Source organism: Leptosomus discolor, chromosome 9 (assembly GCF_034619465.1).
Source record: "Leptosomus discolor isolate bLepDis1 chromosome 9, bLepDis1.hap2, whole genome shotgun sequence".
NCBI classification, from domain to species: Eukaryota; Metazoa; Chordata; class Aves; order Leptosomiformes; family Leptosomidae; genus Leptosomus; species Leptosomus discolor.
Genome location: NC_141399.1, coordinates 16,917,444 through 16,937,722, shown reverse-complemented (window position 1 = coordinate 16,937,722; position 20,279 = coordinate 16,917,444). Strand labels below are relative to the sequence as shown.

The 20,279-nt window shown below is 65.7% G+C and overlaps 5 protein-coding genes across 5 annotated transcripts; 2 read left to right on the top strand and 3 right to left on the bottom strand.

The window, feature by feature from the left end:
- Positions 1–414: 414 nt before the first annotated feature.
- IFRD2 (interferon related developmental regulator 2) lies at positions 415–4,005 on the top strand. The gene is made up of 12 exons (XM_086469827.1): positions 415–442; positions 696–812; positions 945–1,029; positions 1,168–1,292; positions 1,376–1,533; positions 1,764–1,814; positions 2,161–2,330; positions 2,456–2,561; positions 2,812–2,949; positions 3,098–3,226; positions 3,301–3,396; positions 3,542–4,005. The coding sequence occupies exons 1-12, from the start codon at positions 415–417 to the stop codon at positions 3,620–3,622; spliced, it is 1,284 nt and encodes a 427-aa protein (XP_086325953.1). The 3' UTR covers positions 3,623–4,005.
- A 649-nt stretch (positions 4,006–4,654) lies between these two features.
- On the bottom strand, positions 4,655–6,525 carry LSMEM2 (leucine rich single-pass membrane protein 2). The gene is made up of 4 exons (XM_086470508.1): positions 6,504–6,525; positions 5,171–5,311; positions 4,878–5,087; positions 4,655–4,791 (listed from the first exon to the last, which is right to left on the bottom strand). Exons 1-4 carry the CDS (start codon positions 6,523–6,525, stop codon positions 4,655–4,657), a joined length of 510 nt encoding a protein of 169 aa, XP_086326634.1.
- A 537-nt stretch (positions 6,526–7,062) lies between these two features.
- On the bottom strand, positions 7,063–8,680 carry HYAL3 (hyaluronidase 3). Its single transcript, XM_086470178.1, has 3 exons — positions 7,784–8,680; positions 7,583–7,672; positions 7,063–7,416 (listed from the first exon to the last, which is right to left on the bottom strand). The coding sequence occupies exons 1-3, from the start codon at positions 8,678–8,680 to the stop codon at positions 7,063–7,065; spliced, it is 1,341 nt and encodes a 446-aa protein (XP_086326304.1).
- A 1,097-nt stretch (positions 8,681–9,777) lies between these two features.
- NAA80 (N-alpha-acetyltransferase 80, NatH catalytic subunit) lies at positions 9,778–10,512 on the bottom strand. The gene has a single exon (XM_086470396.1). The coding sequence runs from the start codon at positions 10,510–10,512 to the stop codon at positions 9,802–9,804; it is 711 nt and encodes a 236-aa protein (XP_086326522.1). The 3' UTR covers positions 9,778–9,801.
- Positions 10,513–12,873: 2,361 nt separating this feature from the next.
- On the top strand, positions 12,874–20,215 carry LOC147414872 (maestro heat-like repeat-containing protein family member 7). The gene is made up of 17 exons (XM_086470653.1): positions 12,874–12,991; positions 13,452–13,537; positions 13,697–13,819; positions 14,195–14,274; positions 14,554–14,671; positions 14,812–14,898; positions 15,484–15,588; positions 15,887–16,070; positions 16,356–16,504; positions 16,741–16,890; positions 17,093–17,247; positions 17,378–17,519; positions 17,652–17,827; positions 17,913–18,050; positions 18,242–18,356; positions 18,608–18,745; positions 19,913–20,215. Exons 1-17 carry the CDS (start codon positions 12,874–12,876, stop codon positions 20,213–20,215), a joined length of 2,367 nt encoding a protein of 788 aa, XP_086326779.1.
- The last annotated feature ends 64 nt before the right edge of the window (positions 20,216–20,279 follow it).

The window sequence follows — 20,279 nt, the reverse complement described above, 5'->3', positions numbered from 1 at the left end:
GGGCAGGGAGAGTGATGGGCTGGGGTGGAAACAGCGACAGGAGAGGGGCGGGGATTTGGGCAGGGCCAGGGTACGGATTTGGGCAGGGGCAGGGATACAGGCAGGGCCAGAGCAGGGATTTGGGCAGGGACACGGGCAGAGACAGGGGCAGGGGCAGGGGCAGGGGCAGGGCTGGTACACGGACACGGGCCGGGGCACGGGCAGCGCCGGTCCTGGTAGCGCGTCTGCCGTCGCCCCTCGCGGAGCGCGCCGGGAACTGCAGTCCTCAGCCCCGCGCTGGGGCGCATGCGCAGATAGCGGTGGGCGCTCCCAGGAGGCCGCGCGGCGGGGCGGGGCGGGGGCGGAGCTGTAGGCGGGACCAGAGGCGGGGCCTCCCGCCCGGGGAGGGGCGCGGGGTCCGCGCGCGCGCTGGCTATGCCGCGCTCCCGCCGAGCCGCGCGCCGTGAGTGGGGGCCCGAGCGCGGTGCAGGGCGGGAAGGCGGCGGATCAGGGCGGGCGGCTGGGGGCGGCGGGGCTGGGGGGGCCCGGCGGGGAGGCGCCGTGGCGGGGCCAGGCCGCCCCGCGCGCCCCCCCCGCCCCCTCCCCCCCCCCGGTAGCGGGGCATGGGGGGCCGCACAGGCCTCGGGTGTCCGCTTCGGCGGCCACCGTGCGGCTGGGGCCGGGCTGACGGGGGCTTGTCCCCAACCCCCCCGCAGGTGGCCCCGGCAGCGCCCGGGCGGGCTCGCCTGCCAGCGAGGAGGAGGCCAGCAGCGAGGTGCTGAGCCACTGCAGCAGCGCCAGCGAGGGGGCCAGCCCCGCCGAGGAGGGCGCAGGTGAGGCCGGGGGCTGCCTCGCCGCCCCTTTGTGTCCCCCCGTGGGTGGCGCTGCTGCTGCCGTGTCCCCCACCCGTGGGCACCCCGCCTTCGCACCCGGGCACTTCCGTGACGTGGGTGCCACCCCGGCAGGGAGCGAGGCGGCGGGTGAGCAAGGCCAGGAGGAGGAGACAGAGGACAGGCTGAAGGAGCACATGGACAACCTCCTGGACAAGAGGTGAGGAGCGGCTGTCACCCCCCGTGGGCACGCCTGGCACTATCTCCGTCCCTGCTAGCCAGGGGCAGGGGCACGCCCCGTCCCGGGCCACCCCACCCTGTCCCGGGCCACCCCATGACCTCCTGCAGTCTCTTGCAGCGCCAAGACAAGGCAGGCGGCACTGCAGAGCCTGCGCCTGGCCTTCTCCTCAAAAATCCTCGCCGAGTTCCTTCTGGAGCGCCGCCTCACGCTCACCGACTCCCTGGAGAAGTGTCTCAAGAAAGGTCAGGGTGCAGGCGGACACTGGGGCTGGGGCTGGTGGGGACAATGACCTGTATCTGAGGAAGGTCTATCGTGCTGCCCACAGGTAAAGGGGAGGAACAGGCGCTGGCAGGCTCTGTCCTCACCCTCCTCTGCCTCCAGATGGGCTCCAGCCCGGAGGGGGAAGAGGTGTTTCGCAGCCTGAAGCCCCTGCTCTTCAGCATCCTGACAGACAGCATGGCCAGCCCCGGCGCCAGGCAGAGCGTAAGGCCCAGCCCCTTTCCTTCTAGGCACAGGGGGCACCTCACTGGTGGACAGAGCCCAGCTGATGCCTTTGGGGACCACTGCAGTTGCAGGAGGGTGGCAGGATTGTGTGCTGTGGGGAACAGCGATGTAAAGCAGGGCCCCCCGCAACCCTGCTTCCCCTTGGGTGGGCAGTGGATCTGGCCTGGCACTGCCTCCTCTGACTGCCTTTTCCCCACGTCTCTCGCCAGTGTGCCACGGCCTTGGGCATGTGTTGCTACATTGCTGCTGCTGACCTTGAGGTAACTGCGCCCAGGTGTTGTCCGTACCCCTGCCAGAGGGCATCCTGGGGGCTGCCGTGCCACCCACCCTCCACCCATGGTGCCAGGGCAGCTTAGAGCTGAGCCGGGGAAGGGACACGGGGACATCAGTGACAGCCCAGGCCCATTGCCCGGGCAGCGTGGATCTGAGCTGCAGGGGGAAGCCCTCTTTGCATAGATGGGGTGTCCCAGATGGAGGAGTCTCTTCTGCCCTGAGGAGCTCCTGGTGCCTTTGGGTAGGGTGGGTCCCATTTGGTCCCCAGTGTGGAGCTTCACCGTGGCGTCTTCCTGTCAGCTGTGTCTGACAGACAGGTTTTCCCCCCTCCAGGACCTGGTCTCATGCCTGTCCTGCTTGGAGAGCGTTTTCAGCCCCCCCAGCACAGATGAGGGTGCCTCAGCACCCACCCAGCATGGCCCTCTGCACTGCAGCGCACTCCAGTCATGGTCCCTGCTCCTTACCATCTGCCCCCCCTCCCACATCAAGAGCATCTTGGACAAGTGAGTGAGGTGGGGGGGGTGCAGGGGCTGGTGTGGGGCAGTCAGCTGCAGAAAGGGGAGCCCCTGAGGTGGTGGCCACCCCTCCGAACTGCCCCCCTGACTGCCTCCCTGCCTTCCTGTCCCAGTCACTGGCTGAAGCTGCCCCCACTGTTGTCCAGCAGCAGCGTCGCGCTGCGCATCCTGGCTGGGGAAACTATCGCACTGGTCTTTGAGCTGGCCCAGGACGTGGAGGTATGGCGGGGTGCTGCGGCGGCAGGAGGCAGCAGGTGGGTGGGCAGCAGAGCGGCAGGGAGCTGCTGGCACCGGCACCCTGCCCGTGCCCCAGCTGAGCTGGCATTGATGGCGTTGGAATGCTTCAGGCTGGCGTCACCAGCAGGTGCTCAGACAGGGGGGCTGGCCCCGGTGATCCCCTAGCTCTGTTCTGGCAGTGGGCCATGCCTGGAACCACGTCTGCTCCAAACCCCCCTTTTTTTTTTGGCAGGAGGACTTGTGCCATCAAGATACGGAATTCCTGTGTGCCCAGCTCAAGGTCCTGGCTACTGAGAGCAACAAGTACCGAGCCAAGATGGACCGACGGAAGCAGCGCTCCATATTCAGGGACATCCTGCGCTTCATTGAGGTACTGGAGGCTGATGGTGCCCTTCCCTGCTGAGCCCCTGGCTGTGCGGCTGCTGCCCACCTGCCTGGCGATTCACCTCTGCTGAGGGCCAGGTGATGCACAATGCTGGTGCCCAGATTGTTGCTGATGCCCCTCTTTCTCTGCTCAGAGCGGGGAATACCAGGAGGAGACCATCCGATTTGGCCTGGAGTGCATGTACCTGGACAGCTGGGCACGCCAGCGGACCTACCAAGCCTTCAAAGAGGTGCTGGGCTCCGGCATCCGCCACCACCTCCAGGTAGGGGCTGGGTGGCCACACTGAGGGGTGCTGGGCTGGTGCTGGTGGGTGCTGATAGGCCCCTGCTTCCACAGAACAACGAGCTGCTACGGGAGATCTTCGGCCTTGGGCCCCCCTTGGTGCTGGATGTGGCCGCTCTGAAAGCCAGCAAGATCTCCCGCTTCGAGAAGGTGGGTGCTGCCACCCAGATTTGTGGCTGCAGTCCCCTCCCATGCTGCTGTGGGCTCCAGCTGAGCACTTGAGTGTGGTGGGCACTGGTGGGGCGGTGGTCAGAGGGGCACCCCCTAACCCATCTCTCCTTCCTTCTCCTCCCAGCACCTCTACAACTCGGCTGCCTTCAAAGCCCGCACGAAAGCCCGGAGCCGGGTGCGGGACAAGCGGGCAGATGTGCTGTGACGGGCGGAGGAGGGCAGAGCCCCCAGCCCAACTGGACTGCAGACCCAACACTGTGAGGGGCAGGTGCCCCCGGCCCTTGGGCTTTTATTGATGTACAGCAGAGTATTTAATGCCTGGAGCTGCCCCCCCGGGGGCTGCCCTCTCTTTTATTTTTTTAACCAAAAAAAACCCAGAAGGATAAAAGAGCGGGGGGGAGGTGGTGGTGCGCTGCTGTGTGCCTGCTCTGTGGCTGGGGCTCCACGTGGCACAGCGGGAGGGAGTCTGACAGGGCTCCTGCAGTCCCTTTCAGAGGCAGGGCTTGTGTCCCCCCTCCTCAGTCCCACGGGGGCACTGGGGTGGCCTGGCATAGCCTGAAGGGCTGGGTGGGAGGGCAGAGCCTTGCAGGGCTGTGGGGCAGCTGGCCCTAGTGTCTGTGCCTGTGGCAGGAGCGCTCCCCTGGCTGTCCCCTGCCACGCTGGGCACAGACTCTGCCTCTGCAGCCAGCCTGGCACCCAGGGGTGGTGGCAGAGCGGTGTCGGGTGGCAGGTGCTACCCAGCACTGCCAGCTGCCTGCTCTGAGCCCTTTTCCAGCCAAATGTTTTATATGGAATAGTCTTATGGGAAATGAGTTACAGGAGGGTGGCACAGCAGGCGAGTCCCAGTGCTGCCTGTGCAGCCTCTGGGGCTACTGCCTGGGTGGGCATGGGGTCACACCAGCTGGGAGTGCCTGCCACCCTGGGAATGTATCTGTGGTGGTGATTTTCTAAGACTTTGATTACAGGAGGTAATTAAAAGGCTATTTGGAGAGTGCCTTCTGCCTCGTGAAGAGGAAGGGCTGTCACTGAGGCTGGTGCCGGTCCTTGCAGCCCTGTCCCTTTCTCTTGCAGCCTGGGGTGGGAGCCAGGATTGCCCCAACCACCCCCTGCACACCGTGGGGCAATGCTGCCAGGTCTGAGCAGGATCGGGGGGTGGTAGGGCTGCCCGCTCCCCCCTCCAACCCTTTGGTGCCCCTTCCCGTGGTGGCCTGGTGCCCGTGGTGGGGCCAGGAGCAGCTCAGCGGTGCCCGCTGGGCTCAGCGCTGGCGTTGAGGCGAGCCCAGAGCTGCCCGCTGGCTGACCGCAGCTGGTGCACGGCGTCCTCCTGGCTCTCCAGCCACTGGGCCAGTGCCCGCACCGACTGGCTCTGCAGGACTGTGGGGAGAGGATGGGGACATGCTGGGGATGGGCAGCCTGCCGCCACCCCGGCCCCCCCTCCCACCCTGCCCAGTGCCACGTACCACTCAGGTAGATGGCCAGCGTGGCCAGGACCAGGCTTGCCAGTGCCAGGAGCCCCAGCAGGGCCAGGAGCAGGGGGTGGCCGGGGCCGAAGCAGGGGCAGGGGCTGGCAGCAGGCACGGGGCGCAGGGTGGGCAGGAGCACCGGGGGGCCGGGGCGCGCGGGGCGAGGCGGGGGCTGGTGCAGGCTGCTGGAGGGAGCTGGGCCGTTGCCTGCAGGCAGGGGAGAGAAGAGGTGAGAGCCCAGCCGCTGGCACGGCCGGGGCTGGCACCAGAGCCCCCCATCCTGCTCTCACCCTCGGCGCCCTTCTGCCCGCCTGAGGCCCAGTGCAGGTCACTGATGGACTCCACGGGGCGCAGGCTGATGGCTCCAGGCTCGCGGCCGTCGAGGTCCCCAGGCTCTGCCGGTGTGGCACCCTCGGCCCTTCCCATGCTGTCTGCCAGGAGCAAAGGCAGAGGGTGAGCCTGGGCCTTGCCCACAGCCCCTGCCTGCCCCGGGCACCCCTGCAGGGACAAGACCCCTCCTGGAGGTGACCCCAGCTTTGACGCCAGCCCGGTGCTGTGCCGGGGCAGGCAGCCAACACCAGTGTTCCCTTGGCACAGCCTGCGGGCAGGCGAGCGCTGGCTGTGCACCCCAGCCCTGCTGCTGTCATCGGAGCAGTTAGCGGGCGCCTGGTGGCCACGATCCCAGACCCTCATTAGAGGGGCTGGAATCTGGCCTTGGCTTGGGGGCAGGAATATGCCACCACCCCAGCATGGGTAGCCTGGGCACCATGGGGCTGGCTGGGGCTCCCCTGAGCCAGCTGGGAGCCAGCAGGCAGGGGCCGAGGCAATGCCAGCTTCAGCCCATGGCATGGCTTGGCTTGCCCCGTGGGCACTGTGCTCCTGTGCTGCTCAGGGGTGCACAGACGGAGATGCAGGGTGCATGCTGTGCCAGGGGGTCCTGGTGCCCACAGCCGAGGTGGGCACGTTCCCCATGGGAAGGAGGGAGCTTTCTGGAAGCAGGCATGGCTCCAGCACTGTGCTCCAGCCATGCCCATGCTAGGGTAGAGGGAAAGGATTTTTTTCTGGGCGTTTGTGCATTTTTGAGCACTGGGCAGGGCCCAGGTGCTATGCCCGTAGCAGAGCAGGGCAGGGTGGCACTGTGCCCACTCCCAGTCCCTCCCAGGGTCAGTAGCATGTCACAGGGCAGTGTGGTGCTGCACTGCTGCTGTCAGGGCAGTGCATGCCGCTGGCAGGGTTGGCAGGCATTGGTACTCGGGGGGCCTCAGCTGGTGCCCAGGGTCCCCCCGGACCCTCATCAGGGCCCTGCCTTTAGCTGGGGGCTGGCCCATGGGTACCTCCATCACCCCTGCATCTGCTCCCCTCCCCTGGCAGGGGGACACAGCTGGTCAGGTAGGTTTGGTACAGGGGGCTGTGCCAGCCAGCTGCCTGCCCTCTCCCCAAACCCTGCTGCCCTGTACCTGCAGCCCTCCAGGACCCCCTTCTTCCCCAGGCAGGCATCTCTGCTTGCAGCCCCCACAGCAGAAGGCAGCATTTGGCCACTGCTTCCATCCCAACCCCATGGTCCCGTGCCACCTAGTCCCCCCCAGGGTGCCAGGGCCCCCCCCAGCCCACTCACCAGCCTACCTTCTCCAGCCTCCCTGGGCATGGCTCCCCGTGCCCTGTGCCTGGGCAGCGTGAGCGGGCAGCAAACCGGTGCGGGGCCTCCGGGAGCTGGGCACTCGGTTCCCGGTGCGCCAACTGTGCCGCTTAAAATAGGACAGTGAGAAACACGGCGGGGGGGGGGGGTGGTGAATATAAAAATAGCTGTGAGGAGGGGGGCCTGGCAGCACTGTCAGGGCTGCCCGGCAACATGGTGCCAGCGTGGCAAAGGGAGAGCAGCCTGTGGCGGTGCCCCGTTCCCAGGGTAAAGGGGCTGCCAGCTTGCTGAGGAATCAGGGTGCAGCCCCTGCAGGGAAACTGAGGCACTGGTGGGCCCATCCACAGCCAAACTGGGGTCTCTGCTGCCTTAGCAGCAATGGCAATTGTGCCAAGCCTAGGGGCACCATGGAGCCCTCTCCCCAGGTTTACCCACAAGGACCATGCCAGCTGTGCCAGAAGGCTTTTATTTAAGTTAACGAGACCACAGGAAATGCCAGGCAGCAGCGCTGCCGGGGTAGGGGACCATGGCGGTCCCCAGCCCTGGTCACCAGCCCCATGTGCCCCGTGGCAAGCAAGTGTCGGAGGGTGGGAGGTCATTGTGCCCGTAGAGACCATGAAGGTGGGTGGGCGCCAGGCAGGAGGCGGCAGGGCTGGGCTGGACCCGCCAGGCACAGCCCTCGCCAGCCCAACCACGGTAGCAGTGGCAGCGGAAAGAGGCAGGTGGCCCAGTGCCGGGGCCGAGGTGCAGGAGGCTGCCTAGGTCATGGGGCTGCCGGCGCACGCAGCGCCCATGCCCGTGGCACTGCCTGTAGCTGCACTCCCGGGCTGCTGCTGTCACGTTGGCCACGTAGGGACCCAGGGTAGATGTGAGGTAGTGGCGCAGGCTGGCACAGCTCTCCTGGGGGGGGAAAGCACCAGTAAGAACCTGCCCCAGCACTGGGGTCCTTCTGGCCACCCCTCCCCAGTGGGCACAGAGGATGTGGCTGCCCCGTATCTCCCATGCCTGCACCAACTCCTGGTGCCCGCCACGTGCCGGCTCCAGTCCAGCAAGGGGACGTACTCACAGCTGAGCGGGAGTACGACATGTCTCCCCAGAGCACGACTCCAGCCGCACCCAGCGCCGCGCTCTCCCCAATGGTGTGCACCAGGTCAGCCTGCCGGGGAGAGATAGACGTGACTGGGCTTGGGGGCACAGTCCACATCCCAGTGCCAAACAGGACCCCCGGCACACCACGCAATGCCAGCCCCGGTCCCGTGGTGCTTACCAGCTCCAGAAATCGGGGCGAGCGGCGGAAGGAGAGGCGGGAGTAGGCGACCACAGGCAGGAGGCCGTTGGCACCAAAGGCGGCCACGCGCAGGGCCTCGCGCAGCCGGTGGTGCACGTAGCGGCGGCGCAGGGCTGGCGGCAGTGCCCGTGGCAGGTAGATGCTGGGGTAGAGGGCGGCCGAGGCGGCCCAGAGCCAGCCCAGCCGGTTGTTGCGTTGCACCTCTGCCAGCCGGCACTGCCCAGTGTAGTTTGCCTCCTTGGCCCAGTTGCTGTTGAGGCAGTCAGGGAAGCGGTAGAAACCCCAGAGCCCCCTCGGGCGCAAGGTCCGGCCCAGCAGAAGCGTGTCCTCCATCAGAGTGTGTGCTGCCTGCTCAAACTCCCGCTGGGCCAGTCGGAGCTGCTGCCGTGCCGGCAGGAGGCCATGCTGGGCCCGCACCCACTGCTCTGAGGCTGCCCGGTAGATCCGCTTGGCCCCCCAGTTTTGGGCCCAGAGGGGCCTCCACTCCTCCCAGTCCACCACTGCCAGGCCGTGGAAAGCGGGGCGCAGGAGGAGGTGGATGTCCCTGGCCACCCTGGTGAGGTGGGCGCTGAGGGGGACCCGCTGGGGGATGCCCCCGTTATGGGGGACGCCCTGCTGCGACAGGTAGGGGTACAGCCCAAACTTATTCTTGTAGAAGATGGTGATGTTCTGGCCAGCAAAGCGGCCACGCTGGTTCTCCACGATGCCATAGTTGCCAAGGGGCAGCCCCATGCCAAAGCGGCGCTGGCAGCGGCCGGTGGGGATGTTCCACACCACGGTGAAGGGCTGGCCACCCACCAAGGATTCTGGTGCTGGACTCTCCCCGCCAGCCATGCCCAGCATCAGGCAGGCCCACAGCACCAGCCCCAGCCCCATCCTGTGTTGCCAGCTGCCCACGGGGCCAGCACCCTGCAGGGAAAGGAGAGCGGCAGGGGTGAGGCGGCAGGGCGCAGCAGGCACCTCGGCCATGCTGGCGCTGCCACCCTGGCACACTGTGGGCTAGGATTGGCCACAGGGGCTGGGCTGCCCCACAGGCATGTGCTGCCCGCCCCAAAATCCCATGGGACTCAAGCAAACTTGGGGGTTTCAGACACCTCCTGCCAGAGCACCACCATGGCGTGGCTCTGGTGAGGCATTGCAAACTGCTGACCCCGGTGCCTCAGTTTCCTGCTGGCTCCTAGCCCTGCCTGTGGCGGGGGCACCATGACCCCCTTCGCTATTTTGCAGCAGGGTCTAGCCAGGCTGGGTGCCCTGCTGAGGGACTGAGCCCCCTGAGAGGCGTGGCAGAGCCAAAGGGGCAGCTCTACCCCCCCAAGCCGGGTGCCCCTGTCCGGTGCCAGCCAGCTCCCCGGGGTGAGAGGATTAGGCAGGGGATGGGCCCGGGGGCTGTGTGACGCAGCAAGGATGGTGCTAATCCCCCGGCGTGGAACCCAACTGCTCTCCCTGACCTTCTCATTCCCATGCCTCCGGCCCTCATGACTGCCGGCTGCCTTGGGGGGGCCCTAGCCGCCTGCCCCCTCACAGTGCAGAGCAGGGGACCCTGCAGCCCACACCACCCTGCGCTACTCCCCCTGGTGCCCCTCCAGCCATCACATGCCTCAGTTTCCCCAGGCTGCTCAGTGGCGAGTGGCAGCCACATTGGCGGACAGTGTGTCATCAGCCCCAGCTGCCCCACAGCAAGTCCCCTGCGTGGAGGAGACACTGGTGGGACCAGGCAGCGCTCCTGGGACCAGTCCCAACCCCAGAGCCTAGGGTAGGCCTGGCTCCCTGCCATGCCGGTGGTCCCGGGGCCCCGGCCAGGCGAGCTAGGGACTAGGTGGGAGCAGTCAGTGTGCCTGGGCAGGGCAGGGTGTGGGGACCGCTTCCCCACCAGCCCCTACACAAGCAACGGGGCCAGGGCAAACCAGGGAGGCTGGGGGAGCTGGTGCCAGCTCCAAAGAATGGCAGGCAGCCCCTGCCCACACTGCTTTTAATCGCTGGCTCGGGGCCCCAGCCCCTCAGATGTCCTTCTTCATCCAGAAGATGGGCAGCCCTTTGGCATCACGGTAGGGGGTCTCCAGGAGGCTCTGCCCACTGCTCTCGGCCAGGACTCCCCTCGCCCAGACCACGGTTGGCGGGGGAGGTGGGGGGGGGGCAGCAGGCGGTGGGAGGGGAGGCGCGGGAGCGGAGGTCACCCTTGGCCTGGTGGTGGTGGCAGTGCCAGGAGTGGTGAAGAGCTGCAGCACCTCAGTGGGTATGGCGGGGCTGAGGAAGGCCACGCTCTGCACCGGCTTGCCCAGGATGAAGCCCAGGTGGGCGTAGAAGTGCTGCTTGTCGTGGGTGGTGAGGTGCAGGCAGCTAAAACCTTGGGCCCGGGCCCACCGCTCAGTGGCCTCCATCAGCCGCCGCCCGTAGCCCTGGCCCCGCAGCGCCCGGGCCACCACCACGCTCTCCACAAAGAGGTCATGGGGATGGCCAGCCACGCGGGAGAGCCGGACATGGCCCACAAGCTGGCAGGGACCGTCCCGGGCAGTGGGGACCTCGGCAGGGCCCCGGCTCCGCAGCAGCAGCAGGCAGGCGGGGAAGGCATCTGAGGAGCGCTGGAGCATGTGGAGCCGCGACGCCCGGCTCTTCCCCCACTCCTCGCCCAGCAGCTCGGCGCAGGCCTCCAGCAGCTCCGGCCTCTGGTGCAGGGGGACCAGGCTGAGCTCCTCTGACACAGAGCCCATTCTTCTCACTGATGGGAGACCAAGCAGGCCACAGCTTAGAGGCAGCAGGGGGACAGACCGTGTGTGTGTGTCCCCTGGCCCAGCACTGGTGCAGGCGCAGCTCCCCAGTGGCAGGGCCAGATGGGTTTACGGGGGTCAGCAGTGGGTCCGAGGTTGGACAACAGCACAGCGGTGCATGGTGCCGGCTCCAGGCACCCATGCTGTGAGACTCGTGGGCAGATCTGGCACTGCCGAGCCGGCAGAGGGGCAGGGCAGAAGGCACAGGGCTGGCCTTGCCTCTTCCCCAGCTCCTGCCATCTCAGCACCCGCCCGAGACCAGTCAGTTCGTCACACAAGCGGCCCAACCTGCTAGAGAAGGCTGCAACACCATGGAGCTGAGCAGGCCCCAGCCATGCTGCTGTGGTGTGGGGGCTCAGGGGGGCTCTGCCAGCCTCTGAGAGGACGGAAGCCCCTGCCACAACCAGAGAATGGCAGGGATCCCTCTCCTGGCCCGGCAGCCATTTCTCTGGCAAAGGAGAAGCTGCAGGCAGTGGGCAGGAGGAACCGCCATGCTGGCTTATTGGCTAGGGTTGGGCAAACCCCACTTCCCCCTCTGGCAGATGGAGGGCCTGGTTCTGCTCCCTGCACCCTCCGTGTGCCTCCCAAAGTCACCCCCAAAGCTCCAAGACCCCTGACGCCCAGCCCACACTCCCCACTTCAGAGGCCAGGCAGTGCCCTACGTGCACCCTCAGGCGGGTGACACTTTTCCTCCTGTCTCCCCAGCAAACCCACGCCAGGACCTTGCCAGCACCCCCCTCCGCACTTGGTGGGGGTCCCCCCCCCAGTGGAGGGAGAAGCCCCCCCTCTCCCAACGCCTGCCCTCTGCCTGCGTCTTCCTGCCAAGCTTCGCCCACCCCGGTGCTCAGTTCTCCCCCTGCCTGCCTCTCTCCAGCCCCAGCCCAGGGGCACGGGGCTGCCCACCCTGCCTCTCGCTCACCCTGCTCACATCACCCTGCTCACACTCACTCACCCTGCCTGCTGCTGCCGGCTCCCGCGCCCTCGCTGCCTGCGCCGCAGGAAGCAGCCCCGGCTCATGGCCAACCGCAGCGCCGGGTTCTGCTTCCCCGGCGTGCGTGACACGTCTGTCCAGGGCCCCACACGGCCCTCCCCCGCCCCGGTACCCCGCCCCGCCCCCCCCCATCACTCCAAACCACACTGCACCCACACATGCTGCGCAAACCGCAACGGCACCACCCAGCTCATCACTGCCCACACCCCACGCTGCACCTCCTGAACGCACGGCCCCCACCCCAGCACTGGTCCAGCACTGACCCATCAAGGATCCCATCATCGACCTCATCATTGACGCATCGCTCACCCAATCGCAGACCCATCACCGACCTCATCACTAACCCCATCGCCGACCTCACCACTGGCTCACCCCTGGCCCATCACTGACACCGTCAGTGACCCCAGCGCTGGCCCATCACCATAACCCTCTCTCCCGGCCCCCTTCCCATTCCTTCTCCTCCCGCTCCCCCGGCCCCGGCCCGCCCGTACCGATCTCCGGGCCCCGCCGCCACTTCCGCCCTCGAAGGCCCACTTCCGCCCCGGCCACGTCGCTTCGCCCCAACTGCGCCCCCTGGCGCCCGGGGGCCGTGTCCCCTCGCCCCCCGCATTTCTGCCTCTGCGCCTTGCGGCGGGGCGCTGGGTCGCCGCCATGGCCTGCCCCTGCCCCCGGGCCTCTCGCCCCCCCCTCCCGCCCGGCCCCGCACACCGGCTCCTCTGTGCCCACGCCACCTCCTGCCCGGCCCCGCCGCCGCCGGGGTGCCGCCGCCGCCCCCCCCCCAGCACCCCGAGCCGGGCCCCCGCGCCCCCTCGGGCGGCCTCGTGCGCCCTCCCGGGCGCAGCCGTCATCAGGGGACACGGCGTCCCGAACAACCGCGGGTCTCGGCGGTTGAGCGCACGGCAGGGCGTCCGGCGTCCCTGGGTGCTCGCCGGCCTTCGAGCGAAGGGAGCCCCGCGGGCCTCGGCCCGGACCTCGTCCGGCGAGAGCGAAGAGCCTCGGCGTGCCTGAGGGGCTGCGGGCGGAGCCGCGGCTCGGCCCGGCCGCAGTTGGGGCCGGCGCCTGGCCCCGGGAGCGAGAGGACAGCGGGGTCCCGGGGACAAAGAAGGTGCCCGCCGCACAGACGAACCCCAGTCCCGTAGCGGGAGGAGGAGGAGGCGGGAGCCCGTCCTGTTCCCCGGGGCGAGGAGGGCTTCGTGGGGCTCTGGGGCAGCAGGAGGGCTTGTGGGGAGGGGCTTAGGAGGGGGACGCTGGGCCACTAGCTGACCGGGTGGTGCGGGGTCCCCTTCACCCCTTTCCTCTCGCACTGCTGCAGGATGGAGAGGAGAACCGTCAGCCACCCCAAGCAGGCCTGGGAGGAGGACGGAGATGCCCCAGCTCCCAGGCCCAGGCTGGAGCCCATCAATACATGCAAGGTCCAGCCACCGAAGGCAGGTGAGCAGGCAGGCCCTGAGGACGGGGGGCTGCCCACCCTGCCCTGTCCTGTCCTGTCCTGTCCCAAGCTCACATCCCCCACTTGATGTACAGGAAGTGAGGACAAGATTTTTTTTCTCCTTCTTGTTGCACACCGGGTGATGGACCCTGCTCGAGGGACAACAGAGCCAGGCAGGTAGCTGGGCTCCCCCGGCCCAGGGGCCCGGCAGCCAGCCCTGTCATGGCATCCCTGGGACAGGGACCATCCCTGTCCCCTGGTGCCAGCACATCCCTCACCCAAGCACGAAGGGGCCCCCTCCCCGTGCTGCCCTTCAGCATCATGCGCTTGCCCCTGGGGCACACAGAGGACACCGGAGCCCCAGCCCTGAGCCAGGGGTGGTGACATCCCCAGGAGCTGGGCAGAGGGTTCAGGTTTTCCACCCTGCCGGCCCCCCAGCACTGCCTGCTCTCTCGTGGCCAGATCCGTGGTGCTTCGGCTTGGCTGAGCCCACTGAGGAAGACAAGAGCCTGATCATCATCCAAGCCTTCCTCTGGAGCAGACCAAAGGTATCCATGGCCAATTCGACAAGGCTGTGCCCGCGTCTCCTGGCCGGTCTTTCTGCCCCCGTCCTGTGCTCAGAAGGTGCTGGGGGCCGTGCTGGGCCCGTCCCAGCTGTCTGTCCCCCCTGACACTGTCTGTCCACCTGTTCTCTCCCTGGCTGACAGCAAGAGGCCCAGAAGCTGAGGTTTCTGGCCAGTGTCTGCACCGTCTGCAGCACCACCGCAGTGGGCTCGGTCACAGGGAACACACTTTCTTTATGCCGGCTGGAGGTGATGAAGGCCATCGAGGTGAGGGGCTGGCCAGGCAGGCTGGGGCAGGGGCAGCGGGAGGCGGCAGAGCCTTGGGGGCAGGGGAGGGCTCGGCCGGGCAGGGGGGAGAGGCTGAGTGCTGCTCTGGGTCTCCATCCTTGGAGATGCTCCAAAGCCACCTGCGTGGCCCGGCTGGAGCCAGGGCTTGCACCCGACGCCGTTTGTGGGTCTCTTGGCCAGCCAGTGTCTCTGTGATGGGCACGGCCCTTCTTGCCATGGGGCTTGGGACCACCGGGTGCTGGGTGGGGAGGGAGTGCCAGGATGAGGGCAGCCAGGCTCTGAGAGCTGTGCAGGCTCTCGCTGGGCAAAGGAGACTGCCCGTCCCAAGCCATGCCACCCTGCTGTGCTCCCCAGGTGGTGCTGCAAGATGAGCCTGCTGACCACCTGGACACCATGGTGTGGCAGCAAGCCGCGCTGGCCATCGCCTCCATGAGGTACCTGCCCCAGCCCCCAGCTTGGCCTCCCCCGTGCTGGGCGATCCCAACGGCACTGGTCCCAGGTGGGGGACATCACCAGTCCCGGGTCTGAGAGGGACGCAGACAGCAGAGCAGGGGGTGCCATGGAGTTTTCCCCACAAAGGGGAGTGTTGGTGTCACGGGGGGGGGGGGGTTAAGATGTCCCCGTGCCATGGGGGGGATCAGCCCAGGTCTCCAGCCCTGGAGCCTGCCTCCTCCCAAGAGCTGGGTCCCAAGAGCACCTCTCTGTCCCTGCAGCAGAGTGGGGCTGCTTCCACAGGAGAAGAGCAGCAGCCTCCTCCACACCTGCTTCTGCAGCATCTTCCACCTGCCTCCGCTGGACACCCAGGGCCCCGAGGCTTCCCTCTACTCCAAGGTATGCCACGAGGTGAACCACGGGGAGCTCCCCTGCCCCGAGGCCCCTTCCTGGGCACTGCAGGGCCACGGCCGCCCCCCTCCCCTCCCCTCCCCCCCTCGGCTTCCAGCTTTGCCCGCAAGACTCTGTTCCCCTTGCAGACCCTGGCCGCTGTGGACAGCATGCTGCAGGTGCTGGTGCGCAGTGCTGGCACCCTTGGCATCTCGGAGCTGCAGAACATCTTGCAGGTCTGGCCTTGGCACAGGGTCCCTGTGGGCAGTGACCCCCAGCTTGAGCAGTGCCCCCCGCAGTGCCTGGTGAAAGGAGGGAGGCAGGGAACATCCCTCCTTCCCCGCCACTCACCCCCCCCCCGCCCCCAGCCCCTGGCTACTGCCAGGGCCCCTTCTCCCCCCGCCCCAGCCCACCCCGCCCCTGCAGCCTTGCCCCACTGCCCAACCTGCCCAACGCTCCCTCCCAGCTGGACCCGCCTGGCGGGCAAGGGGAGCCCAGCCCTGGGGCTTTCCTCCTCCGGCTTCACCACGGGCCACATCCCAGAGCCCCAAGCACAGGTCCCCAGGGAGGGGTTCACCCCAAAGCCTTGGGGTCCTTGGGTGGGGGGTGGAGGGACATTTCTTGGCGGGGGGTGAGCGGAAGGCAGCAGAGGCAGCAGCAGGAGCGGGATGTGGCGACCTGCCTGGCTGCAGCAGGTTGCTGCGAGGGTCAAGAAGGACACGTGCGCCACCCCCGGCACTGCCCCGCAGCGAGCCTGGCCGTGCTGTGCCGTGCCGCGCCGTGCCACCTCCCTGGCTCACCAGCAGCTTTTCTCCTCCCAGCTCCTGCTGCCCTTCACCAGTTCCAAGCTGGAAGCGGTTCAGGAGAGGGCCATGGCACGGATTGGCAGGCTGGTCAACTTCGTCACCACCTACCCCGGGCTGGAGGTACCATGCTCCTGGTCTGGGCAGCCCCAGTGCCCTATCCCTGTGTCCCTGAGCCCCAGCACCTCCTGGGGAAGCCAGGCACCCAGTCAGCAGGAGGTTGGGAGCAGGGGGCTTTGCCCTGCCCCTGTCCTGTCCATGCTCTCTCCCAGGGCAGGGCGGGGCTGCCCTGGGCACAGGCAAGAACCTGGGTCTGGCAGCCCTGCCCTGCTCTGGGCTGCTGCCCGGCTGCTCTGGGAGCAGCTGGGGCTCACCCTGTGCCTGGGCTCACCTTGTGCCCATGCTGCCTCTCTTCCCTCAGGTCTGCCCCTGCTTTGCACAAGGCACGGTCCCTGAACATCAGTGCTCCCAGAGCCACCAGTTTGTGATGCTGGGGAAGCTGGTGGGGCACGTCACCCTCTGCTGCACCCGCGAGGACGAGGGGACCCGCCGCGAGGCTGCAGAAGCTCTTCAGCACCTGCACACTTTTGTCCTGCAGCAGAGAAGTAAGAGAAGGCGTGTTGGGCTGGGTCTCCCCAGGCACGGGCAGCCAGGGGCCGCTCTCCTTGGCGAGAGAAAGCCCCATCCCACCTGCCTGCCTGCCCGCAGTCTGAAAAGCCATTTCCCCTCACCCCTGCTTGCAATAGCCCTGGACCCTCCCCGAGTATCTGCTCTCTGGCTCTGGCCGGGTGCCCTCTTTCCTTGCCAGCCGCTTTTCTGCCTGACGCTCTCAGACTGCGCCCCTAGCTCTGCACCCTCTCTCTGAGCACCCTGGCTTTGCTCTTCCCCAGGCAGGTGCCCCCAGCTGCAGGACACAACGCAGCTGAAGCTCCAGGAGAGCTGGCAGGTGAGGCAGGTCTGGAAGCTTTCGCAAACCATCTACACCACCAAAATCTTCTCGGTCAGAAGTGCCTTCAGTTCCTGGCTCGGGGGGGTGGCGGTCAGTGGGAGTGAAGGGACACCCAATGCACGGGGATGAAGGAGGTTTGTGCTGTTCTCGAGTGGGAGCTGGGCAAAGGCCCCCGGCAAGCTCCGGTTCCCTATGGGACCCTGACCGCCACTGTCACTCTCCTCCCCAGCGCAGCCTGGCTCTGTGTCCCCCTCTCGCTGTACAGCCGAGATGCTCTGGGTGACACTCTAGGTGACAAATGTCCCCTCCTCTCCTTCCTCCCTCAGATGTTCATGGAATACCTCCAGCCCTCCGACCGGGCAGACATCATCCTCATGGCCTTTGAGAACTTGAAAGCCCGAAGCACCTACAGCATCTGCATGGCTGCCGACATGGTGAACGCCCTTGTGGAGAACTCTGCCTTCCAGCTGGCAGGCGTGAGTAGCCTCTGGGTGGCATGGCTGGTGCTCCAGCCCACCAGGGCACTGGCTGGCATCCTGGCTTTGTGCCTGGCCAGCACTGACGCCTTCTCAAGCTGCCATACTGCAGCAGGAATGGAAGCAGCTCCCAGTGGGAGCTGGGGAAACAGCCGCGCTCGCCCTGCTGACGTCCCCACTCCCACCTGCGTCTCCCCTCCAGGTGTCCAACATTGTGGGGGCCATCTACACAAACCGTCCCTCTGTCAAGGTGAGGTCAGCCCTCAAGAGCCTGGACAATGCCCTGCTGGTGCTGACGAGAAAATACCCCAGAACAGTGGTGACCAGCCTGCTGCAGTGCTCTCCAACGTGCACTCGGTACGAAGCCCACCAGCCTTTGGGGCTCCTCTCACACTGGGAGAGAGAGGGGCCCCAAGACCCTCCCGAGGGACTTCAGCCCGGCCATCCTCTGGGGTGCCCCCGCTGACAGTGCCCTGGCTCTCCGCAGCGTCGCCGTGGCCATGTGGAAGGCAATGGTCTCCAAGCCCCAGGCTGCAAAGAAGGTGCTGCGGAAGCTGCTCGGCATGTTAACGAACCGGTCCTTGCACGAGACCTCCACCACCACCAACCTGCGCATCCTCTCCCTGGCTGTGAGTTGCTGGATGAGGCCTTGCTGACCTTCAGGGCTGCTCTCAGTTGTCCGGGGCCCCCGCTCCCCTTCCCTGCCCACCCCAAGCCTTGACCTTCCCAGGGTCATCTCGGTGTCTGGGTGTCTTCTGCAGGCAGCCAGGGTGGTGAGCAAGATCCTCCTGCTGTCCACCAGCCTGCCTGTGGAAGCCATTTTCCCCCAGCTTTTCCTGGCGCTGCTTTTCCAAGTGTCATTCGCCATGAAGCTGACGCTGCAGGAGAGGGACATCTTCTGGAAGCAGCACCAAGAGGACCTGCTCGCTCTCATCAGGTGCTCCATCGCTGTTCTCTCACCCCTGCCAGCCACCTGGAGCCAAGCCAGGGGTCCCAGTGGGAGCTGAGCATTTCTCCTGCAGATCTGCGGTGCAGTCCCTGAAAGTGCTGCTCTGCAGGATGGGCTTTGAGAGCCAGCTGCTGGCCATTGAGGCACAGGGTGGCTGGGATGCCCTGCTCTGCACTGAAACCCACCTGACAGGAGTGTGTGTCATGGCCAGGTGAGAGCCCCTTCTCTCCACTCCTTGGGGACGGGGCACCCCCTGCCACCCCCTCCGTGGGGGCTCAATGGCAGGGGCACCTCCGTTGCTTGGAGAAAGTGCTGCAGACTGGTGACGACCAGACTGGTGCAAACCCCCAAGAGACGCGCCTGCCTGGCTCAGGCCTGATGGCACCTCCTTCCCCCCACCAGGGAGATGATGAAAGCCCCAAGACCCCTGCGCTCCACCCTCTTCTGCCATCTGGAAGAGCTCCTCAGCGTGGAGGACCCCACCTGGGAGATGGTTGCCATGGTCTTCTTCGTCGAGGTGAGCCTGGTGGCAGTGCTCCAAGCTGCCTCCGGCACGTGGCTCTCCCACGTCCACCGCTGCGGGGGCAGCTGGGGCAGCGGGTGGGCTCTGCTTGGTGCCATGGAGGAGCAGGCGACCAAGCAGTGCGGTGTGGTGTGGGGCACGGGGACTGTCCGCAATCCCCACCGCCTCTGTCCGGGCGTCCTTGCCCTGAGCTGATGGTTGGAGCCAGCACCGCACCTCGCCAGCTCCCGCCACGCGTGTTTCAGATGCTGGGCTGCACCGACTGCAGGGAAGAGCTTGACTGTGCCCTGGAAATCTTCCCCGTGTACCTGCGGAGCCAGTGCCTGGGGATGCCCAGCCTGGTGCTCAGGGCCATCCTGAGGCTCACCGAGAGGCCTGATGCGGTGAGCACCGATGTTCTTCTTGAAGGTGTAAGCAGTCTCATTTTTTTTAAATGTTATAATACTTAAAATACATGCAGAAATATTTTTATTCTTTTTCTTAAACAACTAACATCCTTCTCACCCGTGGAAAATCATCACATTTTACCAAAACTAAAATGTATTTGAAATGTCTGGGTGAAAATCTTCCTGAACTAATTTTTCCCTAGAACTGGGAATATCTCCAGTAGGTGAGAATCCTCTCTTTTTCAGTAACTACTTCTTTCTTATTTTACTTGTATATAGTTATACTTTTTATTCACACGAAAACTTAGAAATAGAGGCCAGCAAAGTCTAGAAGGGAATGCTTGATAGTAGTAGTTGGAATTTTGTTCTGCCCATGATAACAAGAATGTAAACAAGGGAAAGTATAAAAATATGGTTTTATATATAAGGCTTATAAGGAAGGCTTATAAGAAGCCCTGAGATGATACCTTTTTTTTGAAGCAAAAGCTTGATTTCTAGCAGTTTGGTTTTGATAGATAGATGTTGTTAATGGGCCTTAGGGAAACAGTGTATCTAAAGAATTGTAAATTTTCTGTTAAGTGTATATAGATGTGATATTTAATATTTGCAACCTCTGTTGGTAAAAAAGGACATGTAGTAGTTCAGGGAACCAGCCTGTTTGCAGCTGCTGTGTTTGAAGCTCTTCTAAGAGCAGTCAGCCAAAAGTCTAGTGTGAATAACTAAATAATAAAGAGTTACAGGTCAGGGCGGGGGGTGTTGTGTTTGTTTAATAACGTGGCTATTTAGCACTTTCAACTCCACAGAGTGTTTCCTGCTGAAATATAAATGCGCTAAAAGAATATTTGAAAGCTCTTACATTATTTAATAAAGAGCTTGGCTTTTGGCGGCACTAAAATAGGTTTTAAGAGGTTAGAATGCTTTCAATTGTATTATTTCAATTTCCCGTGCAGGGTTAAGTTGTCCAACCGTCAGCCCGTGAGGTGTTTCCCTCTGACGCCGGAACGGTGCTCAGCGTTGTGCAGGACGTGATGTAGACGTGCCTGGTGATTAGTGAGCGATAACCTTGTCCGGACGCTGCTCACGGACGCGCCAGACGCGGACAGAAAACCGCGGCGGTTTGCCTGCGCTCTGGCACCGGCAGGAGCTCCCACACTAGCATTCCAGCGAGGCGGGCAGTCGCTCTACGGCACCCGGCTGCTCCCCCGAGCTCCTGGCGAAGGATACCGAGGCCCTCCCCCGGCTGCCCGCCCGCTGGGGGCCCGGGGCCGCGGGCGGGCGCGGCGGGGCCGCCTGCCCCTGCCCTTGCGGGCCGCGAGGGGGCGCGCCGCGCCCGCCTCCCGGCTACCCTGCGGGAACGGTTGGGGCGCTCCGGCTCCGCCCGCCCCCTCTCCTCTGGCGCCCGCTTGGACTCGCCCACTCCGGGCGGCGCCGGTCCCCCGGGGAGGCGGTGCGGCGGCGGTCACGTGACTCCCCGCGGCGGGGCAGAGGCTGGAGCCGGCGCGGCGGCCGGGCGGCGCGGGGCCGGCAGCGC

Bases quoted from the DNA above. Each gene is read 5' to 3' on its own strand.
- IFRD2 (XM_086469827.1), top strand. From the start codon at position 415: ATGCCGCGCTCCCGCCGAGCCGCGCGCC. The intron at 443-695 runs GTGAGTGGGGGC...ACCCCCCCGCAG, and splicing joins CTCCCGCCGAGCCGCGCGCC to GTGGCCCCGGCAGCGCCCGG. The intron at 813-944 runs GTGAGGCCGGGG...CCACCCCGGCAG, and splicing joins CCCCGCCGAGGAGGGCGCAG to GGAGCGAGGCGGCGGGTGAG.
- LSMEM2 (XM_086470508.1), bottom strand. From the start codon at position 6,525: ATGCCCAGGGAGGCTGGAGAAG. The intron at 5,088-5,170 runs GTGAGAGCAGGA...CCCTGCCTGCAG, and splicing joins CGGGCAGAAGGGCGCCGAGG to GCAACGGCCCAGCTCCCTCC. The intron at 4,792-4,877 runs GTACGTGGCACT...CTCTCCCCACAG, and splicing joins GCTGGCCATCTACCTGAGTG to TCCTGCAGAGCCAGTCGGTG.
- HYAL3 (XM_086470178.1), bottom strand. From the start codon at position 8,680: ATGGGGCTGGGGCTGGTGCTGTGGGCCTGCCTGATGCTGGGCATGGCT. The intron at 7,673-7,783 runs GTAAGCACCACG...TCTCCCCGGCAG, and splicing joins CGCCCCGATTTCTGGAGCTG to GCTGACCTGGTGCACACCAT. The intron at 7,417-7,582 runs GTGAGTACGTCC...TTCCCCCCCCAG, and splicing joins TGTCGTACTCCCGCTCAGCT to GAGAGCTGTGCCAGCCTGCG.
- NAA80 (XM_086470396.1), bottom strand. From the start codon at position 10,512: ATGGGCTCTGTGTCAGAGGAGCTCAGCCTGGTCCCCCTGCACCAGAGG.
- LOC147414872 (XM_086470653.1), top strand. From the start codon at position 12,874: ATGGAGAGGAGAACCGTCAGCCACCCCAAGCAGGCCTGGGAGGAGGAC. The intron at 14,672-14,811 runs GTATGCCACGAG...TTCCCCTTGCAG, and splicing joins AGGCTTCCCTCTACTCCAAG to ACCCTGGCCGCTGTGGACAG. The intron at 16,891-17,092 runs GTGAGTAGCCTC...TCTCCCCTCCAG, and splicing joins CTGCCTTCCAGCTGGCAGGC to GTGTCCAACATTGTGGGGGC.